At 38.8% G+C, this 25,433-nt stretch overlaps 1 protein-coding gene across 6 annotated transcripts in view; it reads left to right on the forward strand.

Annotated features, from left to right (window-relative positions):
- The window catches only part of OXR1 (oxidation resistance 1), a 349,036-nt gene that overhangs the window by 23,646 nt on the left and 299,957 nt on the right, over positions 1–25,433 (forward strand). For 2 of the 6 annotated variants that reach the window (XM_035546143.2, XM_050708639.1), the window contains exon 1: positions 12,887–12,951. Coding sequence is in view for 1 of the 6 variants with exons in the window: in XM_050708640.1 (XP_050564597.1) it covers positions 12,935–12,951 (17 nt within the window). In the remaining 5 variants the exon portion in view is untranslated. Of the gene's footprint in view, positions 1–12,870; positions 12,952–25,433 lie in introns of those variants that run through there. The other 4 variants (XM_050708640.1, XM_035546145.2, XM_035546139.2 and 1 more) reach the window with 4 other exon arrangements.

Consider the following 25,433-nt stretch of genomic DNA (forward strand, 5'->3'; position numbering starts at 1 on the left):
AATCCAAGCTGATCAAGACTTCTCATTGATCAGACTTTGATTCCCGTCACAGGCAAAATAAACCCCAGAATGCTGTGTTTAGCTTCTTATAGGAGTATCCTTTTCATGTATTTTGGTAACTACAGCGGTACAGTGTTAGCAGTTCTTGATAAAGCTGGAATTTCAAAGTATTTCTAAAGGTATGTTTGTTTCTGTTTTAGTTGTCTGATGCTTGACTTTTATTTTTCACATTTAGTTGTTGATTTGTCTTCATTTTTTTTTCCTGGTGTCTTAAATTTAGTGACACAAACCATAGCATCAATTTGTTTCTGATTCTAAATATTTTGCAACATTCTCTTTGTGATGGTTCAGACCATAGATCTTCTCTTGCAGCTTTGACAAAAAGATTTTCTGTCCTGTGGAGATTTGCTGATGTATCATACCAATAGCTGCCAAAAGGCATCTCTCTGTCTCCTGTATTGTGTCTCAGAAGAGGACCAATTTCCTCGTCTGATTTTGGCTAGTAAAATAGCCAATGCAAAGCTACTTCCAATGCTCTTTTCTTCTGGCGAGAAAAATTATGAGAATTTTGACATTGCTGAAGTGAAAAAATGTAAACTAATTACATACCTTAAAATTAAATTAAAACTTCCTTCAGTGTCTTTTCACTGATGAGAACTTTTGTAGCCTCCTTGCCGTGGTGCTGTAACCTCTGCCAGGGACAGATGTGTCAGCTTTGGTGAGTCACGGATCCTTCATTTAAGTGGTAGACAGGCTCAAGCATTTATATTAAGATCTGTAATTCCCACATTTGTCCTTCTGCTGGGAGGAGTTAGAGAACATGCATAATTTTCTTGGAGCATAAAATACCAAAACCAAATGCCAAAGTTTCCAATGTGAAAATAATTTGCTTATTATGTTACTAATAAACCATTTAGTTCAAGAAGTCTTACGAGCTGTTGATTCAAACAGCACGTATGGTCTGAGAGATATTTTTGTATGCTAAAGAGATCATCTTAGTACTCAGATTTAACTGGTGTCTAATTTTCTATCTCACTAATCAGTAAAATAGTTACTAAAATTTCTTCTGACTTACTAACACAAACTTTTACATTAGCAAATCTGTTCTCCTGCCTTTTTTTTTTTTTTAGCTATAGCTATTTTTTTTTCTTTTTTCTTTTTTTTCCCCCCCAGTAGCTTTCTTTGTTAGCTGTCCTGTTGGGGAAATGAGGGAAAGTTCTTTGGGACAGGTTGAAGTGGGTCCTGTTCTTGCTGTTGTGTGAGTCAGATCCTGTCTGTGGAGAAGAAAATGAGATGAACGCTCAAAAATAGGGAAGGAAAAGAACAGTGAGAAATGAAATGCATCATCTGTTCCTTGTAGGGATGCCAACAGGGCTGCCAAAGAAAGGTAAGTATGACAAAGGTGCCAGTTCAGACCTTGGCAAACCTGGATCAGCTCAGGACTGTGCAAGACCTTGCTTTTAGCTGCCTGTCTGGTCAAAGGCTACAGTGCTGTGTTGCAAAGGATGAGGACCTGGCTATCTAGGTCTGTCTATTTTTTTTTGTTTTTTTTTTTAAAGTAAATTGAAAGCTAAAGGTTAATGAAGAGATAAAGGAAAAAGAGTTTTGTGAAGGAAAAACTTTTTTTTGCATTCTAGGTGATTTTCAGAGCCTGAAGATTTAAGAGACAGCAAAATTATTTCAATCTCTCATTCTCTGACTTGGTTTATTCCTACCATCTCTTAGCCTGAGGGCAGCAAAGGTATAACAACAGTGCAGAATAACCTGTACTGCTGTAAGACAGTGAGCATGATAGACAGTGAGCATGATGATGGTGCTAAAATACGATCAGTTCAGGCTGCCTCTTCTAGCTTTAATGTCAAAGATCCTTCCACCCCACAGATGATTGATAGCCTAGGTATTTTATAATTTTAAATTATTAGTCAAACCTTAAATTGTATGAACTTGTTGATATTTACACTGAAATAGATAGGAAACTGGCTAAAGCAATCACAAAACACATTAGTAAATTCTTTTTGAGAATTCTTACATATTGTTGAATTTCCAGAAATTACCAAACACAAGGCAGGGAGGGATGAGCTGTGTAGGAACTATAGAGAAAGAAATATCTGAGAGACGAACAGCAAAGTAAATGTTAGCCACTGATGCCGACTGCTGAGGAGGAAAAAAGGGAATATTAAACTGGGATATAGAACCAGGATTGCCACATGTAACATAAAAAAAAAAATCCTATTTTGCTTAGTTCTGCATGGAATACTATCTCTGATTTTGGGCATCCACCTTTTAATACAGGAGGAAAGACAATCAGAAGCCAAGAAAACATGAACTCTAGGAAAAATCAGATCCTAAGGGGAAGTTTAACCTAGAAAAGAAACAGATTACTTGGGAACAGTGCTTGAGTTGTAAAAATGCTGTTGGGAGAAAGAAGGTGAAGAAATGTTCTCTGTACCTGCTGGGAAAGCAACAAGAGCAATGAGCTTAAGTTGTGGCAAAGACTATTGTTTTCAGGAAAAGGATTTCAGATGTTTAGGATAGCAAAGCTATATTGCTATTACATAATTACTATATTATATAATGTTATCATGTTGTACAGCCTCCATCGTTTGAGGTTTTTCAGAATAGGTCTATCAAACAGCCTTAAACTGTTGAGCACAACATCTATGCAAGTTTTTAGTTCAGGGATAATCGTCTTTTTTCTTTTTAGTTTTTGCTAATTTTTAATTTAATGGGGCTTCTGAGAGTTCTGTGTGAAAGTTGAGATCATTCTGTAACAGTTATCGACTTTCAGCAAATCCTCTTCTGCTTGGAAAGGAAAACAGTAGAACTTGGTGTACTGGTCTGTCGAAGTTGAAAGTCACAATGTGACTGCAGCCCTCAGCCTTCAGAACAGGACTGGTGGGAGGGAAGCTGAGGAAGAATCACCTTTAGGGGCCACAGACACGTATAACCCTTTTCAGTTATGATGAGACCCCTTGGTTTCAGCTGTACATGGTGGGATGAAAGCTGGGTACAGTATTTTCAAGTCTTGTGTCAAGAAATGAAACACTTCAGTTATTTACAAAAATTGAAGTGTGATCTTTGATTTAAAAGAACTCTTCATGAGTTCTTACAGATCTTGCCCAAAAGGTTTAGGAGTGACAGAGCCTATAGACTGCAGCACTCGGATCTGATTCCAGCTGAGAACTTCACTGTGTAGTCAGCTTTCATCTTGTAAAGGAGCAGGGTTGGAAAACATGGTAACAACTGACACTAATATATAAAAATTGTGAAAGGAAAACAAGGGATTGTAAATATTATATATTGTCATTTTTGTATTTATGACTTTCAAAAGATAAGAGGAGAAACATTAATGCTATTAAATGAGTGGCAGTGGGACAACCATGGTGTTTACGAATGAAAGGGTTTTTTTGTATTGATAATTTAGGAATGAATAGGTAGCTGTGCCAGCTGATTAGGTGAGACTTTTAGTAAATGAACTGTCTGGAAAGAAGCATTTGTAATACAGTCAGGAAAATCTGCATTATCGTATCTTGGGCTACATTCTTCTGCAGGCTAATGACTAAGCATAACTGGCCTTCACATTGTACCGAATGAACGTCATTCTTTTTATTTTCCTCCTTTTGAATATCACAGACTAGATTAAGTAAAATTGCTCGAGTGACTGTTTAATAAGAAATACTTATATTAAAATTACTATTTTATATCCTTCTGTATAGTCAAGTAACATCTTTAATTTTCGATACAAGTAATTAGAAAGGGAAACCATAGTTAAAATGAAAATCAGGGTTGTAGCACTAGTTTAAAAGTTGAAGCATGAAAAGCAGAATTTCCATATATTTAAGGTAAATCCATTACTGCTGTTTTCTGTAGTATCTGTGATTAGGTAGAAAAAAATTAAGACGCCTCCTTTTATTGTGATAGCTAATAAACTCATGTTCTTGATATATTCTGCTTTGTCTGTCCAGGTCGTACTCCCTTTTGAATTAGTCCAGCTAACTACAGCCAAAGCTCATCTCCATTTCTTCATCCTCCAAAGGTTTCTATTTTTGTTTTGGCTGATTAGACACGCAGGTCTGTATAATTCTGTTCCCTGTTTCTTGGCAGTAGTTGATCACATTTAGATGGTATTAGTTTACTCTGAAGAGAAAAAACTTTTCTATTTCATTGATTGTGAAATACTGAATTGGGCTGAAAGTACCACTGCATTCCATCGTAGTGAAAAAAAAGAATAGGAAAGATAACAGTTCTGTTTTGGTCCCAGGAATTGTTTCATCTTTGCTTCTCTATCTCTTGCCTGTGGAATTACGTGCGATTCCTGCACGCCTCTGCTGCTGTAGTTTATATAACTATGTTATATTTTGTCTGCAGCATTAGCAAATGATATATAGAAATCTGATAGTGTCTCAAATGGCTTGTAATCAGGCAGAAGCAAGACTGTTTCCTAAACTTCTGATTTTACTAAATTTTTTGTCTGTGGGATATACAATCTGAGAGATGACTTCTGTGCAGATTAAGACCTGCATTCAGAATGCCCTTTGGAACTAATTTTACGTAAGGTACAAACATTTCTTAAAGGTTTTAAATTATCTTTCATAATCATTTGAGAAGCTATGACCTGGATGTTGTCTTTGGCTCTAAGTATGCTTAAGAAACCACAGTTCTGGAGTTCACAGCTTGTGCCAGTGCAACCCGCAGTGTAATGTACATGACTGAAATGATCAGGGTTATTAAAAAACTCTAAAGTAAATACTTTTATTTTTTGGGCAGGGGCTGGCTCGGGAGAGACAGGTCTTAATCTGAATCATTTCAGCTTTCTGGTAGTGTAATGCTGCTATATGCTGTTGTGTTTGTGCAACTAAAGGGACACCAAACTGAGGGAAAGCAGTTAAAAACCAGGATGGACCTAAAGAGAATAGGACCTCATTTGCCTCTAGAGCAAATTCCTCATCAAGCTGTATCTGAAAGCAGCAGCCTGCCTGCTGCAAGTGATGTTGGTTTCTTCAGCTTTAAGGAACATTGAGGTCATGATCTCTCACGTCTGTCTGGGATATTCTTGATTTTTTGGGGTAGATAAATAGCACCATCTTCACATCTCATAGCAGGTGCAAATGAACCATTGCATCTAACATTTGTGTCTCAGCAGATTCAATTTAATCATTAATGTTCATTGACTGTAGGTGAGCTTTTGGAATGTTTTTCTTTTACCCTATTAAGTTGTTTTTCATTCTGATTATTTTTAACTTCTGCGGGCTTTATAACTCTTTGTGAATAAAGAAGAAATAATGAAATCCTGGTCAGTCCTGCTTACTCTGTGTGAGTCTTCTCTGCATGAATGCTGTTTTCTGTTCGTAGGCACATTCACTTCTTAATTAAAAATAAATAATTGATAATCCAGCAAGTGTGCCTAGAGACGGAGAAACAGACGTTTTTTCTCCTCGGATTTTTGACGAATTCAGATTTTAAGATGATCTAGATGATAAAGAGTAATGTCTCATTATCCTGAAATCATAGGAAAGGAAGCTGTGTACTGTCTTTAAGGTGAAGGAGGGCTAAATGTGCAGGAGAAATGTTTGTTTTTATCTGCCTTATTTAAAAATCACTACATTCCTTTAGCGTGCTCACAGACAACATGCTAGGAATTTTTTTTCTTCTACTAGAGTAGTTAAGATTTGCCTTGAATTACCTGCAGACAAAGGTGGATGATCTAATGGAGAATGAGTGATAGAGCACAGATACATCGCAACTTTGTATAGACTATGCAGATTTTGAGCTACCTTTAGCTAAGAAATGAAAAAGATGCATATATGGTATTATATATAGTGTAGGAAAGGAAGAGAAAAGAAAATGAAATGTATTATACTGTCAGACTTAGGGGATTGTATTGTTATTTTAAAGAATGAAAGATGGGGGTTTAAAAACGAAGGATGAAAGAAAAATTACCTGATGAGATCACCCGGACTGTCACTGAGATGAAGAGGCAAACTGGTAATTCTTCTTTGCTTTCCTTGTCTTAAGACCAGAAATGTTTAACATCGTTTTGGAAGAAGGAAACCTCTGTCATGGAAACTGTATGATTCAAGTGCAAAGCATACAGCAGTCATAATTTAATTAATTTGTAAAGAAAAAACTGGAAGTGTAAGAAGATTAAATTAACAGGATTACAAATGTAATCTTAACAGACAATAGTATTAGATCTGTGGCAACTATATGATTGCTGTAGCAGACTCTTGACAGGTGAAATAATCACCATAGTCAAATATAAGCAGTTAATTTATATATGCCTGAAATCCATTCCCTTGAGATATCCATAGAAACATGTTAATTCAAAAAAATACAGAATTAATACTTCTGAATGGCCATAATGTTGGTTGCCCTCGTGATTTATGATAGGCAAAATGAATTATTTCTTAAACTCTTTGTAGTGAACTGACCTTTGATTGACAACAGAAGGCAGTTGGGTTTATTTCACATAGCATAAGAATTGCTGTTGAAGATTTCATTTCAATTTCAAATAAATAAACCTTTATGTTAGTAACTTTGTCTCCATTTGAATAGGGCTTCATTTTATTGGCTCATTTGTTTTCATTTATAATTTAGTTGCCTAAGGAACCACTAATGAATTAGCTACAAAAGCTGCCAAACTAAAACTTTGAATTTTAAAGCATGCTTTCTTCAAGTGTTAAAATTACACACACACACAGAGTGAATTAATGCCTTGCCTGTTTGGTAAAGGTTTGATGAAATTATTTGATTTCATTTTGAAATGGTTGGTTGTGCAGTAAAGGCTGAGGAAGTGATCTGAGACAGAGCTTCATAGAACTTAAGGCAAGAAGCAATCAATCTCCTGCTTTGTATCCACAGACCATTACATTTCTTATGGTTAATCCTGTATGGTCTTGGTGTCTTTGGCTAGATATAGTTTGTGTTTTTTGAAGGACAGCTTTTGGGGAGATGTTGTGATCTTACATAAGTATCCATTTACACTGCAAATGACTACTTGCTGTAGAAGCATTTCTCACAGTGCTTTGTTCCTTTTTTTTTTTTTTTTTTTTTTACACTGTTGTACTTGAAAATTCAGGTGACACGTTCTTGCCTTATATGTTCTTGGATACATCTGCATATCACCCAGATCCTTTACTCTGAGCAGTTAGACTCAGATTAAAATAGTCTATATGGTTTCTTAAGTGTCAAAGAGGGCAAGAATCTGCAGGAGAAAGCCACTTCCAAGACAGAGGACAGGGGAAAAACACTGAACCACCAGAAATGTTCTCCTGTTCTTCAGTGTTCTTTCTTTCTTTCTTTCTTTCTTTCTTTCTTTCTTTCTTTCTTTCTTTCTTTCTTTCTTTCTTTCTTTCACACCTTTTGATATCTCTGAGGGTGTGGTGATTTTATCAAAATGTTTTTTTAGGATAAAAAATACAAAGTATGGAATTTAAGCCTGATACTACGTTGCTGAGACACACTGAATACTAAGGCTGCATGGTTTTGATCTTTGATGTCGTTGGGTGGAATTACACAAAAAGCCCCATATGTACAGTACAGTATATATGGAAGTACAGTTTAGTAAAATAAATGTTTTAGTGGAGGATTTAGGTGAGAACAGGAAAGTGTATGGGTAGTACTGTAATCTTTCAGATGGGACCATCAACACAGAGGCATTGTATTTGTTAAATATTGTGTGGGCACTTTGATACATACCTACTTATGAAGTTTAAATAATGTTAAAGGGCCTTAGATTCTTTTACATTATTAGTAACTTTTTTTTTAAAAAAGTGATTATAATTAGTAACTGGTAACCATCAGTAACTGTTTTTCCACTGATTGCTTTGTGGCAAGGATAGAATTAAGAATATTTCCAGCTAACCTGATGCTTTGCTTGTTTGTTGATTTATTTCTCAGCAGTCCTTTTCCAGATATACCCTGAATTAAGTGACTGCCAAATCTTACTTAGAATTTTTCTTTGCATTTTGCTGGAACCGTAATACTTATATTGAGCCATCACATAGCCTTTAATGTAGCAGTATATCAAAGCTTTCCTGAAGTGCAGAAATTGTTTCATACCCATTAGCTCTCATTGCCACTTCATTGTACAGGAATTTAAGCATGACCTGTTCTGCGTAAATCCATGCTTATTTTTACTTGCCTAAGTACTGAACCAGAGTTCTCTCTGTCTCTCTCTTTTTTTTTTCTTTTTTAATATTTTTCTTCTCCATCCTTTTGCATCTACAAAAATTCTGTAGAACTGTGATGGTCCTAATAAACTTCTTTTATTATCTAGGTAACCCCAATACTATAGGCATAGGAGTCACTGCCTTTCCATTCTTTGTTATTTTTTTTTTTTAAACTGATAAAATTCTATGCAACTTCAAGGTCTTTTCCCTTTATGTGCAGTTATTTTTAAGTCAAAGGTAAAAATTCTTAGAATCTTCCTTGGATTCAGTTACTATTTTGCAACTCAGTAATTCCCATTTCCTATGGAAGATGTTTTGTTCTGTTTTTACTTTTCAAAGTTTACTGTGCCTTTTATTTCTCAGGTCATGCCTCACATACTCACTTTCTTCTCCAAGCTTTCAATATCCTTCAACTCATCTAAATCATGTTTATATTTTGATATATTTTGTTCCTGTTTGCTGCTTTCAGTCTTGTATATAAATATACAGGATTTAGTCTCTTCTGAGAATAATTAATATGGTTGTTTTTGTAGCTTTTCTTTTTCAGAAAAGAAACTAAGTGTTCTCCTCATGATATTTCCTTAAAAATAGTCAGCAGTCATCCTGTCATCATACTTGTACCCACATCTTAGTTTAATTATTCCAACTTCAGCCATCCTTCACTTCTCCTTCTCTTTTTTTTTTTTCTTTTCTGTCTTTATACATGGACTCATGGGTTCACAGGATAATACCTCTCAAAGCAGGGTCAGTGGTGAGATCAGGCCAGGTTGCTCAGGACTTCATTCAGAAAGGTTTTGAGAATCTCGATGGAGCGTGGCTGCACAACCTCAGTGGGCAAAGCGGCCCACTGCTCAACTGTGCTCATGGTAAAAAGCATCTCATTTCTGTTCATACCTATTGTCTCTGATCCTCCCACCAAGCACCACTGTGAAGAACCTGGTTGCATCTTCCCAAAGATGTCCAAAATTGGACAAATCAAATGTCCAAAGTCTGAATTAATGTTTTGTTTACTGTATTCAGTAACTGTATCAGTCTTGCTTTCCAAAAAGGAGATAGTTGTGCCTCAAGGAAAAGGAAGGTGATGCTGCCAGCAGAGTATCTGCTGAGATAGGTGCCAACACATCCAACACCTTGCTCTTCTGACTTTTGTACGAGTCACCTTCAAGGGAGGATAGTTTATCTGCTCAGCAATTTTATACCTGTTGGTTTTCTTTGAATAGCTTGTCCTGTTTTCTGAGAAACTTCAGTGCCTTATGTCGTCACTAACATTATTATTCATATCCAAGAAGAGCCAGAAGGTGTCAGAGCCCTTCAGTTAAAGTTCTTATCAGCACAGAGGCACTCCTACTTTCTAATGTAACATGCTTAAAATATAAGAAATACTTGTGAATGGTACTCTTTTCTGGAAATAGAGATGATCATCAAATGATTGAATAAACTGGGGAGAAAATATTAAGTGCCAAAAGTCCATTGACGTTCCTGGGATCATAAGTGACTGTGTCATATTTTCGTATGGGTCCTGGACTTCAAGGTATTGACCTAATTACTACTGAAAATTAAATTAAGGAACCTGAACTTTTCTGCTTCTAAGAGAAAAGGAACCCCTGACTAAGCTCTCTGTAGTGCACTTACAGACGTAGGCTCTACGTTGTATAAGCAGCTATCTAAATGACTTGAGATAATTGTGTGCACTAGGGCAGAGGTTGAGTTGCAGTCCTTAATCTCAGCCATATTCAGTCTCTGAGGTATATATCTCACAGGCTAACTAGGATTGTAAATAGGGAACTGGAATGTGATTTCCCAAGGCATGCAGAGAATGCACATGCCATTGATTTTTCAATTGGAGTTGGCCACTTGGCTTTCTTTGGGGCTTTTGAAACTCCCAATCAAGACAGCTAACTTAAAGCATGTGTTTGTTGTGCTCTCAATGTAAAGTGACTGATGGTAGCGAATGGCAAGGAGAAGAACTGCATGGGAAGGAAAATGTACTTCAGGCTGATGATGCTCATGCCACTAACCCAGCTGTAAGGCTGTGATTCTGAAATGAGGGCATGGAAAGGAAGAGGGAGGTTCACTTCATCTCTTCTTTGCAGCTGTACAAGTGAATAATGAGCCACACCAATTTAAAACAAAAAGCCAAAAAAAAAAAAAAGGCTTTAAGGGCAATTGATAAAATTGATAAGTTGAGATAAAAATGTCACTGTCTAAATCCATAATGAAATACGATGCTTTTAAAATACCACTTTCTCTCCTGGAGATAACAAAATATTTTACCTGATGTCATTTCTTCTGGTGTGACATGGAGCTGTAAAGTCCGCTTGAGCATCTTATAAACTTAGGACAGAATTTGTAGCCAAAAATCCTCCTGCCAGTCAAGATCATGTAATCACAGCTTCGTTCTGATTAACAAAATATTTGTATTTAGATTGCACATTTATATTTAAAAAATCAGCTAAGCTAGGATAGAACTTTTTATTTTGCAAGTTACGGAACCGTGCTTTGAATTACATATTCAGGAGTAGGGCAGAAAGGTGTTAGTATCATCAAAATGATGTGCTGTGACCCTACTGGGACTCCAGGTAAATGGTGGGATAGCCCTCAAGGTGGGCATCGGGCACGGGCTGGAGATAAAGTGGGCAGGTCAGGAGGAGGCATTGTGATCTGTGGGAAGGAGCTCAAACAGAAGAACAAAAAGGAAGGTCACATGGTGAAAGTGGGGGCAGGCTGCTTGGGAGGAATATGAGATATGTGGGAACACGTAGCAACACAGGAAAGCTAGTGCTCAGCTGGAATTGAAACTAGCAGAGGAGGTTAAGGGCAAGAAGAAAGGTTTCTGTAAGTACATCAGCAGCAGAAGGGAAAGCAAGGAGAACGTGGGCCCATCGCTCAGTGTGGCCATATGGAAAAAAAGCTGAAGTATTCAATGCCTTTTTTGCCTCAGATTTCAGTGCAGAGAATTGTCCTCAGGCCTCCCAGCTCCCTTGGCCTTCTAGCAGAGTCTGTGGGAGGCAAGCAATATCTGCAGGAGAGGAAGACAGCAAGGGATCATGTAACCCACTTGAATGTACATAAGTGCATGGGACCAGATGGGATGCATTTGAGGGTGCTGAGAGAGGCTGCTCTCTCATCTTGGACAAGTCATGGCAGCTGGGGGAAAACAGCAAACTTCACACTCAGCTAGTAACTGGTGTGGCCCCTTGGGGTTCAGTACTGATACCGATACTGCTTGGTGTCTTAATGACATCAGTGAGGGGACAGAGTGCAATCTCAGCAAGTTTGTGGGCAGTGGGCAGCTAGGCAGCAGTGGGCTGGAGGGCAGTGCTGCTACCTAGGGACCTGGGAGAAATAGGCTGACAGAAACATCACGAAAGTTCAGCAAAAGCAAATGCAAGGTCTTACCTGTGGGATGGAATAACCCTTTGTAACAGGATGGGCTGGGAGCTGACCGTCTGGGAAGCAGTGCTGCAGAAAGGGATTGGTGAGTCCTGGGGAACAGCAATTTGAGCATGAGCCAGCAGCGTGCCGTTACAGCAAAGAAGGTGACCTGCATCCCTCAGCAGCACGAGTAAGAGTGCAGGCAGCAGGTCAGGGAAATGATCCTTCCTCTCTATTTGGCATTTACAAGACTAACTATGCAGTACTGTGTCCAGTTCTGGGCTCCCCACTACAGGAAGGATGTTGACATATGGAGACCAAACAAGGTAGTCAGGGGCTGCAGCACATGGCATACAGGGTGAGGCTGAGAGAGCCTTACGAAGAGATGGCAAAGAGACCGCAGTGCTATGACCAAATGCCTGGGTGGTGGATACAGAGGAGATGGAGCCAGACTTGAAGGTTCACAGTGACAGGATAAGAGGCAGTGAACACAAGTTGTAATATGGAATATTTTCGTTAGGTATTAGCAAAAATGTTTATACAATGATAATGGTAAAGTACTGGAACTTGTTTCCCAGAGAGGTCATGGAGGTATTCAGGACTCAGCTGGAAATATCCCTGAGCAACCTGATGTGATTAGACCTGATCTGAGCTGAGGGTTGGATAGGCAGTTCCTTCCAACCTGAATTATTCTTTTAGTCTATAATATTATAATGTTTTAAATTTTTTATATATATATAAAAGTTGGAAATTCTTTTTGTTCAAATAATAGGATTTCTTGAAATTCATACTCATCCCACTCCAGGAAATTTCTTATTCATATTAATGGTTTCTTTCTGGAAAAAAAAAAAAAAAAGTGACTGATTTACTAAGATAGTCATTCAACAAACTAAGTACCAAAATGCAATTTAGATGTAAATTTATATGTCCATGTTCAGACCAGCAATTCATGATGGCCTTGTTTAGCTGATTTAAGGCACCTGAATTTCACTCAGGCAGATGAATTCCCCTTTCAGAGACATCGGCTTTTAGATGTTGCTCTATGAAATAGCACTATACCTAAGTCATTTGTTCAGTAACTGCCCTAACAGCCAGGTTTAAGCCATACCAGTAGGAGTTGTTCCTGGGTTTCTTAACCTTTATCTTTTTGTTTTGTTATTAATATTTACATAGTTTTGTGTTTGTTTTACTAATCTATTTTTATGTTTCTGTAAAATTGCCAGGTATTCTATGAAGCTGCACTGGAAGGTATTTACTAATGTTCAGGATTTTAAAATCAAGGTCCTGAATTGCTTGGTCTAAAAATCTCTTTCTTCCCATCCAGGTCAACAGAAACAGCCTGTGCAGAGAAGTGAATTCATAAATTTGAATCACGCTTCCCCCCCATCATGTTTGGCACCAGGAGGTCAGTTCTTATCTTCATTATGCTTTTCATCTCCAAGACAATAGTATAGCTGATGGGACTTTAACCTTAAAATTTACGTGTTCTAAATGTATTGTTATACAAAATACGTGAGCTGGATATATATATTTTTTCTACTACATCGGTAGGTTTTTCTTTGCTGTACAAATCTGGTCTGCTTTAATTGGCAAGTATGTGGCATAAAGGCCATGTAGCGCACAGGCAAGCAGCACCCCCGTGCCATTATGGGTCACTGCCAAAGACTGCCAAAAGACATTGTGCTAGTGCTGGAGGGCATCCCTGCTGTTTTCTGGGTAGAGAAATAATACTGGGATCACAAAGTACTGGTTTCAGGTACATTATTTTCTGCCGTTTTCAGGAGTCCATACCGAGTACAAGATAACCTCCATCTCTTATTCAGCGTGATTTCGTGTCATATCCCAAATGTCTCAAAAATCAACAGTTTTGAATCTGCACTGTCTACTTCCTGCACTCTTTGAAGCCTCAGGTGGTGTAGTTCTGCTCCTGTATCCATAAGCGGACAGCATGGCCTTGCTTTCTGCATGGTTCCTGGAGCCCAAGCTGTGGTGGCACACTGAGCCACCTTTCTAAGTCATCATTTTCTGCACCTATGGGTCTTCCACAGGCGAGTCCAATTTTTCCACAGAACAGACATACTGTTGGTCATCCACCCTCTGTGTGAACTCCCTGATTTTTATGCTTGTTGGAAGGCTTTTAGTTTTTTTGTACAAGCTTATTTGCATCTCTGCTGGTGAAGGGCTTCAACATTTGTGCCCCTGTAGCATGGAAGCCTAGTGAAACCTGTGCAGCAGCAGAGTACCTTTTTCATCTTGTACCCACAGAAATAGCTCACCTTTTCTGAACTGTTGGAAACAGGGGAGGCTGGCTTGCTGCTAAGAAGCAGCATGTACGAAGTAGCATCTTGCATGCCTGTGGGAATTAGGGGTGGCGAAGAGGAGCTTGGTTTTCTGAGGCTTCAGCTCCCACTCCAGCTTCAGAGTGAGCTGCAGCCCTGCCTGAGTCCGGGCCCTAGCAGAGGGCTGCCTGGGACGTCTGGTCCCCTGCGCTCCTGCAAGCATGGGCACTGCTGCTCACAAGGCAGCAAATGTAACCTGCTAACTTCATAGAATCATAGAATATCCCAAGCTGGAAGGGACCCACAAGGATCATCGAGTCCAACTCCTGGCTCCACACAGGACCACCCAAAAATCAGTCCACATGTCTGAGTGTGTTGTACAAATGTTTCTTGAACTCTGGCAGGTTCGGTGCTGTGACCACTGCCCTGGGGAGCCTGCCCCAGTGCCCGACCACCCTCTGGGTGCAGAACCTTTCCCTAACACCCAGCCTGACCCTCCCCTGTCCCAGCTCCATGCCGTTCCCTCGGGTCCTGTCGCTGTTCCCAGACAGCAGAGCTCAGCGCCTGCCCCTTAGACTTAGGGAACATCTCTATAAAGGACCCTGAAAATTGGGCAAAACAGAACTGGAGATTAGGGGAAAATACATATGGGCAGCAAGAGTATCCTTTCTTGGTATTTCTTAAAAGGACTGTATGTTTGCAGTACCTCACCTTTAAAGCTTATATCAGGTCAAGCCTGATCTCCACATATGATCCAAACCTTGCTCAAAACTTAGTGCAACACAGGCTAAGGACAAAATTAGGAGATGGTGACAGAAATAGGGTGAGCAAATTTGGTGTTCACTGTGCAGCATTCCTGTGCCAAACTAGATACACAAGTAGACCCTGTTTTCATCACCACATCAGTCTCCTTCCAAACACCGGGAGCTCCTTCCAGCTGCGCAGCTCCTGGGTTCACGCGTACCTTTAGCTAGTGCTGTTAGAGACAACGTACGCATTAGTCTTCCAGAAGAGAAGTTTCAAAGTGTAAAGACTTATTTCCCTTCTGTCTGAAGTGGTACTGACTTCTGGTTCTGGATTCTGTTACCTTGAATATGATCTGCAAATAAAAGATATTTTTAGGGTAACTTCAGGAAAAGGCAACTTTGATCTTATTTGGGTGAATACAGAGTATGTTGTTTTGGGAGTATGTTGTGTTTGAGGTAACTTGCTGAGGGTACAGTAACAGAATTGTGAACTTCCCACTTGGAGATTTCTGCTTTTGATTGTTTGACACTGCAGAGTATTAACTCTCAAGTTAACTGAAGACTGCTAAGTGAAATAAATTATATTATCGTTGAGATGGCTTAGTTATTTTTGCCACTGTTTAATACTAACCTATAATCATAGAATCATAGAATCGTTAAGGTTGGAAAATACCTCTAAGATATGTGGTCCAACTGTCCCCCTACCACCAGTATTGCCCACTAAACCATGTCCCAAAGTACCACATCTACCCTTTCCTTAAACACCTCCAGGAACGGTGACTCCACCACTTCCGTGGGCAACCTGTTACGATATATAAGAACTCCTTCAGAACCAATCTAAATATTTTTTTTTCTCTCAAGATTGTTTCTTAGTTGTCTCTGTCTCTCAGCATTATAAGGAAATGGCAGAAGGAAGAACTGTCTAATTGGTAGCCTTGAAATTTGATTATTTTTTTTTCTCTCAGATTGAATCCTGATTACTATGCAAATAAAAATTCCTCTTATAGAATAATACAAAAATGCAAAATTCCATTTCATGTCTGCAAACAAGAGTTTTTATGACCTGGGAAACAGAAGTTCTCTGCCTATTTACTGTACTATGTTTTGCTACTTCTCACTTTACTCAGACTGTTATGAACCACTTATGATAAATACGGGGTTTCCTGCTTCCAGGAGTGAAAAAGGCAGAGCAGATTCCATAATAATAGGCTCCTACGTGCTAACTGGGAAATTATGTCAAATATTCCTGAGATTGGTATCATATTTTTATTAGGCAGTGATTGAGTACTTATCAGATATTTTGTTCTCAGAATTGCAGTGCACTTTGAATTTATTTTTCATAGATGACTGTTAATTATGAATAAGAAGATCTTGAGTTTTCATTGATCACTGTTAAAAGTTATAAGTTCATGCAAACAGACTGCCCAAAATTATTGAGAGTTTTTGAAAATCTTGGTTTGATATGTTAATTCTCTTCCAAAAGAGAAAGTGTGTTTACTTGGAAACATCATTAAGAACTAAGCTATTTTTGTAGGAAAAAATGATTGAAGGTTTATTTTCTTCTAAAATAAATTTTGAATTAGTTCTCATAATACACCACCAATTATAATCTTTACTAAACATTTAACAAAACCACATCACTGACTCAAAGACTGAACTATCTCCTGTTACCAGGTTGTTTGAAGTTGTCAGGGGTATTGTAGTGGCTCAGGTCCCTTTTATTTTTACCTTTTTATGATTTTACATGTAACTTTATATTTAGTTAGTAGACCTTTATCAACTTCACTATTCAGTCAGTTCAAAAAAGTAACTGTCCTATCAGAACAACTTTGATAAACTTTGTGTGAGGAAGGTATTTCTCAACTGCTTCGTAAGAAGCTGTGTTGTCAATGTGAACTGATGGTGCCAACTGAGAGGTGCATTCCTCTTGATTTCAGTTTAATTTGAGATCTGATCCCATGTTTTTAAATGCTGAACTGTTGTGATTTTCCTGTGTTGTTTTATATTCTGCTCTCATCTTTCTTTTCTGTGGTAATTTTTCTCTAATTAATTATATCTGCAATAGTCACCAGCATGGAAATAGCAGAGGTCAATATGCATACTAGTGAGTTTCTGATGTAATATATTATCCATGTTGTGTACTCGTTTCAGCCTTGCAAGAGCGACTGCCAATACCACTGTCTTCCTGTGGAAGGGAAAAGTATGTAAAGGGCTCTAGGGAAGGTATTTTTATTTTGTAGGAACCTACCTTATGTGTGACAGAAATGAAATTTGCTCTGCAAAGAGATAGGCCCCAAATTATCACACGCTCAGGATTTGCAGTAGACATTGGCTAACTAACTGTCAACCTAAAACTGGCATCATGATTTTCAGGGGTACTGTAACCTATGGTTATACGCATTCTTCAGTTTGGAAACCTTATTCTGATGCCCTACCAAAAGGCTATGTTTACATATGGTTTCTAAATTTCTGTCCATGTTTTTCGATTGGCAGTAGTCTTAGACCATTCCTGTGTTTGTTCTGATACCTTTGGCAGGTTCTAAAACATGGCAGTGGATGGCCAGTTAACTCTGGCCATTTCTGGACAGGGCTTGTGCCAAAGAGTAGGTGTCAGACAGTACATTTCTTTGGGATTTTTAAGTGTACAGAAGTAATTATCTGGTTTGGCCTAAATTCACATGGTACTCACTATGCTCTTTTTATTTTTAATTGGAAGTGATGTTACTTGAATAAAGCTATAGCATGCTTTACTTCTTCTGCTCTGTTAGAGAATTAACTTTGTTACTGCTAAAATTTGTTACAGAAGTGGATTGCAAATATCTATTGACATGGACGCTCTTTAAGCTTACTCCCATTTCCCGAATATCAACCTCCAATGTTTTGCACTGTTTTATTGCTTCGAGGCTTGGAGGCTGAATAATAGAAAATGATAAGGCAGCTGAGGGACTTGGTTTCTAATTTAACCAGAGCAAATACAGTCTAGTATACAGATATATATAGGGCAACAGAATGTGAGACACCCTATATTTACTGTTTCTTTGTTCTCAAGTTTTATCTCTTTTGCACATCTAGCCATCATGTCTAGCCTGTGCTATGCTTAACATTTATTAATGTTTATTATGCTTACTATATCACATAACACTTCAGTAACTCAAGCCTTCAGTGCATATATATATGTGGCTTCTCCGCTGCAGAATTCATCCTTCCAGCATGGAGTGCTTCTCTCTCTTCTGTTAGCACACAGCTTCTCTCAGCAGCATTTGTTCTGGTTGGGGATAAACAAGAAGGAGCAGAAATCGAACAGGGCAGGTTTATCCCATTATGAATGGTTGCTTGCTTACATCAGATAGTGTCTGGAAGATTTTTCTTCTTCACCTGCAGTGTTCACACTGACCCAGTGCCAACTGACCCAGGATGTAAGTGGCCAAATTGTATTTCTTGACAACTTTGTATGTTTGTAGCTCCAGAACTTAACCATAAGCAGTGTTTCCTCTTTCAAGTCTTCCATCTGCTTAGTTTTCTTCTTTCCATTGGATTTATTATTCGACACACGCTACTTTCTCTAATCGCTTTCTGCTCAGTTTCCTGTTTTCCGTCTCTACCTTGTCTGAGCATCTGCTGTGCTTCTTCTGCCTCTTGCACTCAGTTCACACACTTGGACTAATTTCACCAGAATTCTTAATGTCCTCCATGTGAGTCCATACAGGACTTGGGTCTCTGTAACGTGGTAACTGCTTTAAACATGCAGTTCTTGAAAACGTGTACTTTGTTAGCTTTCCTTTAGTCTCACTTCTCTGAACTGAGTTTCGATCTTATTTGTTTTCTATGATAATCATGAAACTAAAACCCAAAGTACCAATGTTTAGGTAATGAAGTATTCAAATGACAAAAATTTGATTTACAATGGATCCACAAAAATATGTCAGAAGAGTTTATACATGTATGTGGTAGGCTGAAGTCAGCCAACCACCTGCACAGATACTTGTTCATTCCACTTTCCCATTGTATGGGGGGAAGATGAGAAGAAAGATGAGAAGACTTGAGGACTGAGATAAAGACAGCTTAACAAGTGAAGCAAAAGTATGCACAAGAAATTCATTCATTTCTTCCCACTGGCAGGCAGATGTTTACCACTTTCTGGAAAGCATGTCCTCATCATATTACTTTGGAAGACAAATTCCATAACCATGAGTGTCCCCACTTCCTTCTCCTTTCCGTTGACTTTTATTGCTGAGCACAGCATTACTTGGGTTTGGAGTATCTCTTTGGTCAGTTTGGGTCAGCTGTCCTGGCTGTGTCCTCCCAGTTCCTTGCTCACCCCCAAGCTATTTGCTGGGGCGGGAAGGGTGGAGTGAGAAAAAGAGAAAGCCTTGATGCTGTGCAAGCACTGTTCAGCAACAACCAAAACATTGATGTGTTATCAACAGTGTTTTAATCACTAATCCAAAAGACAGCACCGTACAGACTGCTGTGAAGAAAATAAATTCTATCCCAGCCAAACCCAGTACAATGTAAAAAGCTCAGTCAGTGTTTGTGGACTTTAAACTCCAACAAAAACTTTCATTTCCTATATGTACAAATAAAATCACCAAAAAAAAAAGCTATTTTGAGCATAGTTTAAAATTAAAAAGCTGCAACCCTAATTATAAAATGTTTATGAATATTTGGATATAATCTGTTTTACCAATGAAAATACAAAAGAAGATTAAGTCTGTTTAATCTTAAATAGTTAACTTTTTCTCAGTTATATTTTTGCAGAAGTCTGTTATCATAAGACTTTGCCTTGCCTTGTCTGGAGCCTTTCAAAGACATATACGTGTGTTAGCCAACCGACTTAACGTGTATCTTTTTGCCAGAGTAAATCATCTTCATTTCTACATTGACTTTATGCAGTAGCTGTAATACTTAGAATTATTTAATTCTCCTGTTGAATTTCTTCGATATATCTTGGAGTTTTTGTGAGAGTGTCTGATTACTGCCTGCATATTCTATAATTACAGGATTACACTTGCACTTCAGTTATAATGTTAATATTATGCGTTTATTCTTCAAAAGTGGCTGACACTTGAAATTACAAGTGAACCTAACATCTCAGTAACTGATTTTTTTGCCCTTTTTTTATTGGAATGCCAGCGTGCTTATTCACTTCTCCAGTGAAGTGAATTAATGCAATTCTCCTGCAATTAATTTGTGAGCAAAACTGCAGACACCTTTCTTGTGATTTCAGTTCTCTTATGCTTTTAGAGATTTAGGAGGCAAAGAGGTTCTGAGCAAGACCTTTAAGATATGTAGTATATGTGGCTGGGCACTTCAGTGTACAGGGATGTACTGTTATACCCATTATACCTCAGTTTATTGTACCTCTGCTGAAGAGCCAAACCTTGACATTTATAAAGTCAGTGGAATTCTGTTGCTCTTGTAAAAGTAAGGATTTCACTTGAATTTTCTAAAAAATGCTGTATAAAGTGTATGTATGTATAACTCTAAGATACTCTTTGAATTAAATAACCACAAGGAAAGAGGTGCTTATGCCCCCATTCAGTCCTTTCCTTGCACAGGAAAGCAAGAAGATATTTCTCACATAAATTTTTTCTCACGCTCAGATTTTACAGTGAACTTGGGCCTCTTTGCCCTTCAGATATTTCCAGCTCTTGCTGTCTTTCCAGTCTTAGTAGAACTGCTCCTCTTAGATTCTGGCTGTAAAAATTACTGTAGGATTTCTCTCATTTTCAGGAAATGAAATCTGTAGGTTAGAAGATTATCAGTGCTGCTGTGCATGAAACCTAGTCTCAGTTTAAAGCCACTCGTGTTTAATTTCAACTTAAATGTGAAAGCTACACATATGCTCATCAGCACCTAAGAGAGATAAGGGGCATCATCTAGACTCTGCTGTATTTTTCACATGTAGGAGTAGCTACACTGGTAGTTAAGAGTGCTTCTTCTCTCAGGTGTTGTTTGCCAGATAATCTATGTGAAGCCTTCCACTAGTTTTCCAAAGCAAAACTGGTACAACATAATGTTGTCTTACAGACTTTTTCAAATGGTCCTGGCAATTACACAATTTCTTAGATGTTTCCCTTTCTTCGGATGCCTTTTTCCTGCCTATAATTGTAACACTGTATCAGAAGCTTTTGCTTTTTTCCCTGTATCTTTATTTGCTAACAAAAATCCAGACATCCTGATAAAAACCAAACCTCATTTCATAATGTGATATGTCTACATCCTGCTTGTACGTATAAAGCCCTGGGGTTAAATTTTCAAAGTGGTGAATAGTGGATATCCGCACAAATCCTTTTGTCTGCTAATGGGATTTGTTCTTGCTGCTCCCTGACACCTTTTTAAATGCTCGTATTAGTGATTTATTTTATTATGGTGTTCTAGAAGCCACTTGGTAAAGCATGCTCTTATCCTGCGTTCAGCAACATGGACCAGTCCGAGGGAACAGGACCAGCTAAGTGGCTGTGTCTACTCTGTGTTGCTGCAGATAGTGCTCATAGGTTGTTGGCTCCGTATTTATGTGGTCATAAATTGCCTATTTTGCTGACACTATAAAGTAAATGAAGGAAAGCATCAGCACTGCTGGCTTTCTGGCAGAAAGCCTAAAAGCGACTTGGTATCCTCGTGTGTCTAGCTAATACCACTTCGATGGAAAGTTTTAATTAAGTGCATGTCTCTGCATGCAGAGTAGAAATCAAAGGCACTTGGGAAAAAGAAAGTGTATCTGCTCCAGACTCATTGAGGAGTAATTTGGTGAGAGCACTAAATGACTTTCAATTAATTGGAAAATATTTTCTTAAATTTTGCCAGAAAGTACAGAAAGTATACAAAAATCAGTCTGAAGGGAAGACTATAAAATTAGTCTGTCGATCTAATCCATTCACTCCATACTTGTTGGAAGGTGTCATGGTAGTACAGGTCAGAGGTAGGGATTGTGAAACTAATCTGATATGGTGGATTTCATTAGATCCCTAATTGCAATTATCAGAAGAACACTGGAAGCTGGCTTAACGAAGGTAATTATTTTTTATTTGTAATTTCTGTAACGATTTCCAAATTTAAAATATCCAAAAATTCAATGTTAATACATATATAAATTTTTATAGCAAATCTTCTATAACTAGGTAGCTAGTTTAAAATTCCAGCTGTTAAAATTAAATTTATGAGATGGAAAATTTAGCTCTGTTTCCTGGTTTCCTGGTTACAGGGAAGAAAATTCACTCATTTCTCTTCAGACTGTCCAGAAGGATAGCTCTTTATGAAAAGAACAATGCTGAAGAGCAGAGATTATTCATTTACCAATAGATACGCTGCATGATTAATTCTGGATAATGCTTGGTATATGGTTCTTTGTTCTGCCTGCAATATAGTAATGCGAAAACAGCCAGCCCTGCACCCTCTGAGATGACCAGATATGTACAGGACATGTTATGTTTTATGGTATTTGCCTTATTCACTGTAACATTTTTATGGACTCAAAACGTAGCATTAATTCTGCCCTTTTATCCATTTTAACCAATGTAAAAAACCCGTTTTTATTATTCACTCAACATTGCTTCCAGAGGAAATGGATGGGGACATGAGGGGCTAGGGATGTCCGCTCAGTCTTTGCTTCTGTGCTTATTTGATTCTCCATCTTTAATATAACTCTCAGATATTCCTTGCATTAAATAACCACAATAAAAGAACAACACCAGTGACTTAAGCCTTATCATGGTGAACTCTTTTGTTCCATTGTATGACGAGTGATTGGGCAGCTCCTTCTATTCATCTTCCTTTAAATGCGTATCCTCCTGCGAACTCAGATGAAGCCTTTGCGCATCCCCAAAGCCACATTTTGTTCGTTTGTTATTTTCTGAACTCAGAATTATGGGTTTGATTTCCTAGTATCTTTCTTTATTCTTGGTGATGTTTATGAAAAAATGAATCTGAAGCTGGAATAGATAAGGCTGTTTTCTTAGCATGAATTATCAGATGCCATTTGAAATGTCTACAGCAGATGGGGGAGTCTCATGGGAAGGGGAGAAATAAATGCAACAGATGCATCATAAGAGCAAAAAAGCTATTTGTGAGAGTAGTTCCAAGAACAGAAGATGCCATCAGGTTATTTACCTTTTGGCAAATAATTGCATTTTGCCTAACTTTTTCTAATCTGAGAGATGAGAAATAGTTTGGCATTTATTATCAGAAACTGGTTATAAACAGAGTGATCTTGTCTCCCTGGGTATTATGGAGCAATGCTAGATGCCTCCACTGCTCAGGACAAAGAAAGGCAAAGAAATGAATCAATATGGGCAACATGTAGGAAAGGACTCGAGGGCAAGCTCCAGAATCCCAAACCCAAATTATCTGAGAGTATTCCAATAAAAGTAATGAAAGCTGTGGTCTTAAGACCTTTGCTGTTGTCTTAAAATTTGTGTAAGAAGATTTTCCTTTCAGGAAACTTTACATTGAGTTAGAGCAGCAGTCCTAGAGAGAAGAGGCATGAGGAACAACGAGTCCCCTGTTGGACTTCCCTCGCTCATTGCCCAGGTTTGCCTGCAGCTCCTGGGGCAGTGTGTAGGCAGGCTCTGGAGTCACAGAGTCACAGAATGGCTGAGGTTGGAAGGACCTCTGAAGATCATCCAGTCCAACCCCCTGCCGAGCAGGACCGAGCAGGAACGTAGCGCAGGATGGCATCCAGGCAGGAGGCTGCTGCTCCATGCTGTGACGGCTCTGTCCTGCTGCCCGTCGTCACTCATTTCTGTCTCAGGGTTGTTCTTGGCCACTCTCCAAGAGGATACAGGGCTGGACCGACCCTCGGCCTGATCCGGTATGGATGTTCCTGTGTGTGTTAAGAGGATACCGGGCTAGACTGCAGATAAGGAATAAGCCTGATTATGCAGGGGAAGCTATTTAGGAGAGGAGGATAAAGCAGAGCAGCTAGGCCTGCAGTGCACATAGGGCAGCCCAGGGGGGAGTCATGAAAATTAGGCATCAGTTTCTCCTGTGTGCATTATAACTCAGGGCTGGGGTGCTGGAAATCTGGCTAAAGGCAGCATCCACAGCCTGATGCTCCCAGGCTGCTGATGGCTCAGAGAAGCTAAGGAACAAGACTCATGGGTGCCCTGTTCTTACCACTCCTTCGTGAAAACCTAGCACAGCATTCCTCTTAATTGTAAGCACGTTTAGTCCCGTTGTTGGGGACCTGACATTCTCCAAAGAGCTAAAGAAATTGGCATTTGTGACATTTGACAGCTGGGCAGCTTCGGTTTGTGTTATAACACTTACTCAGTTTCACTCATTTAGCAGACAGGATTATTGCATTAAAGATTCACATCTTGTTAGGGTGTGTGCAGGGTTTGCCACAAACTCTAAAGGCCACAATAGTTCCTTCCTCCAGGAGAAACCAAAAAAAGGAAAGATTTGAGATTTGATACTTCTGAAGTTAGAAATGGAGCTGAAGCAAAGTAGATTAAGAAAAATGACAAAACAATGAAACCAAAGCTCCAAACACCAAAGACTGTTCCTTCTTCAACTGTGAGTCCTCAGTTTCTTTATAAATAGTTTGCTCTTTTAAACTAATGGGTGATGACTCAATAGCTCACCTTTCTTATTGTGTATTTTAGATATGCAGACTTCAGCATTTCTAAATCTGTGCTTTTTTAGGAAAAAAATAAGGCTTTAAACATAATCAGACATAGCCTGCCTTTCATCTGGTCGTTTACTTGCTTTGACAGGTGAATATGACTTTCCGAGGTCTGTGTTTTCTTTTTGAACCCACTTGCCTACTTACATAACTTTATGCAGTGATAGTAATTTTCATTTTGCCTTAACTGGCACTGGTCAGATAAAGTGGCAGATTTATAGACATTTATATTTTGTTTATTATATACCAAATAGTGTTTATAAGATTCTGTCCTCAAAATTAAGTGCTTCTATATAAAATGGGAAGTTAGCAAAGTTACACATAACAATGCAGATGTATTTTTAACTATTGTTATTCAATAACCCCCACAACCAGATAGCGAGTAAAGAATCTTGACACTACCGTTGCTTGGGTATCCTGTGCTTTGCCCAGTGCTTATTGCCACAAGGCTGCGATACAGCTCTGCTCCTCCTTTCAGGTAATGAGAAAGAAAGGTAGGAAAGCACGTGGTTGTGTTCTTGTAGAGACTGAATGGCATAAAGCTTGTGGGCCCTCCCCTGTGAGGAGGCACTGCAGTACCCGGATGCTGCCTTTCAAAGGAGAATGTGACTTTTGCAAGTGGAGCAAAACTGTAGCTTCATGACAGACATACCTACAAATAAATGCTGTTTGTTTTTTTCCAGTCGTTCACATGTGTTATGCAAAGCAGCAGCAACAAAAAGAATAACAAGATGCCCCATACTGTGATGATATCTGCCCGTAGGAGATCTACATACAAGCTTGTCTTGCAGCAGCTGGATTTTTGTCTGGGCTATCAGAAGCATATTTGTGCCATCAGAAACAGCTGTGTGTTATTTTTCACATTTCTGGCACCCGTGTTTCCTTCTGCCAGAGCTGCCCTTTGGGCCTTGGCCCTCTGCAGTGTGGCTTATGCCAGTGGAGACCCAGAGCCTCTGCACTGAGTAAAGGGCTTCTGCATGCATCATCTTTAACATAAACACAGTTTTGTGTTGTCTGAATTGATTCCTGGTTCATAAAGCTGGCATTTAACTGACTTCAGAGTTAACCATCAATGTCCTCTGCAGAGTTAGTCCAGCTTTCATGTTTTAATAACTGTGAACAGCAGGGAGCCCCAGGTAGACTCCTTTCAAGGTAGATTTATTAGGGCAAAAAAAGATCATTAGCTGCTAGTGATGGATTGTTTCTCAGTAAGAGAAGCGCAAATTCAGACATGCTT

The sequence above is a fragment of the Cygnus atratus genome, chromosome 2 (assembly GCF_013377495.2).
Source record: "Cygnus atratus isolate AKBS03 ecotype Queensland, Australia chromosome 2, CAtr_DNAZoo_HiC_assembly, whole genome shotgun sequence".
In the NCBI taxonomy this organism is placed as follows: domain Eukaryota; kingdom Metazoa; phylum Chordata; class Aves; order Anseriformes; family Anatidae; genus Cygnus; species Cygnus atratus.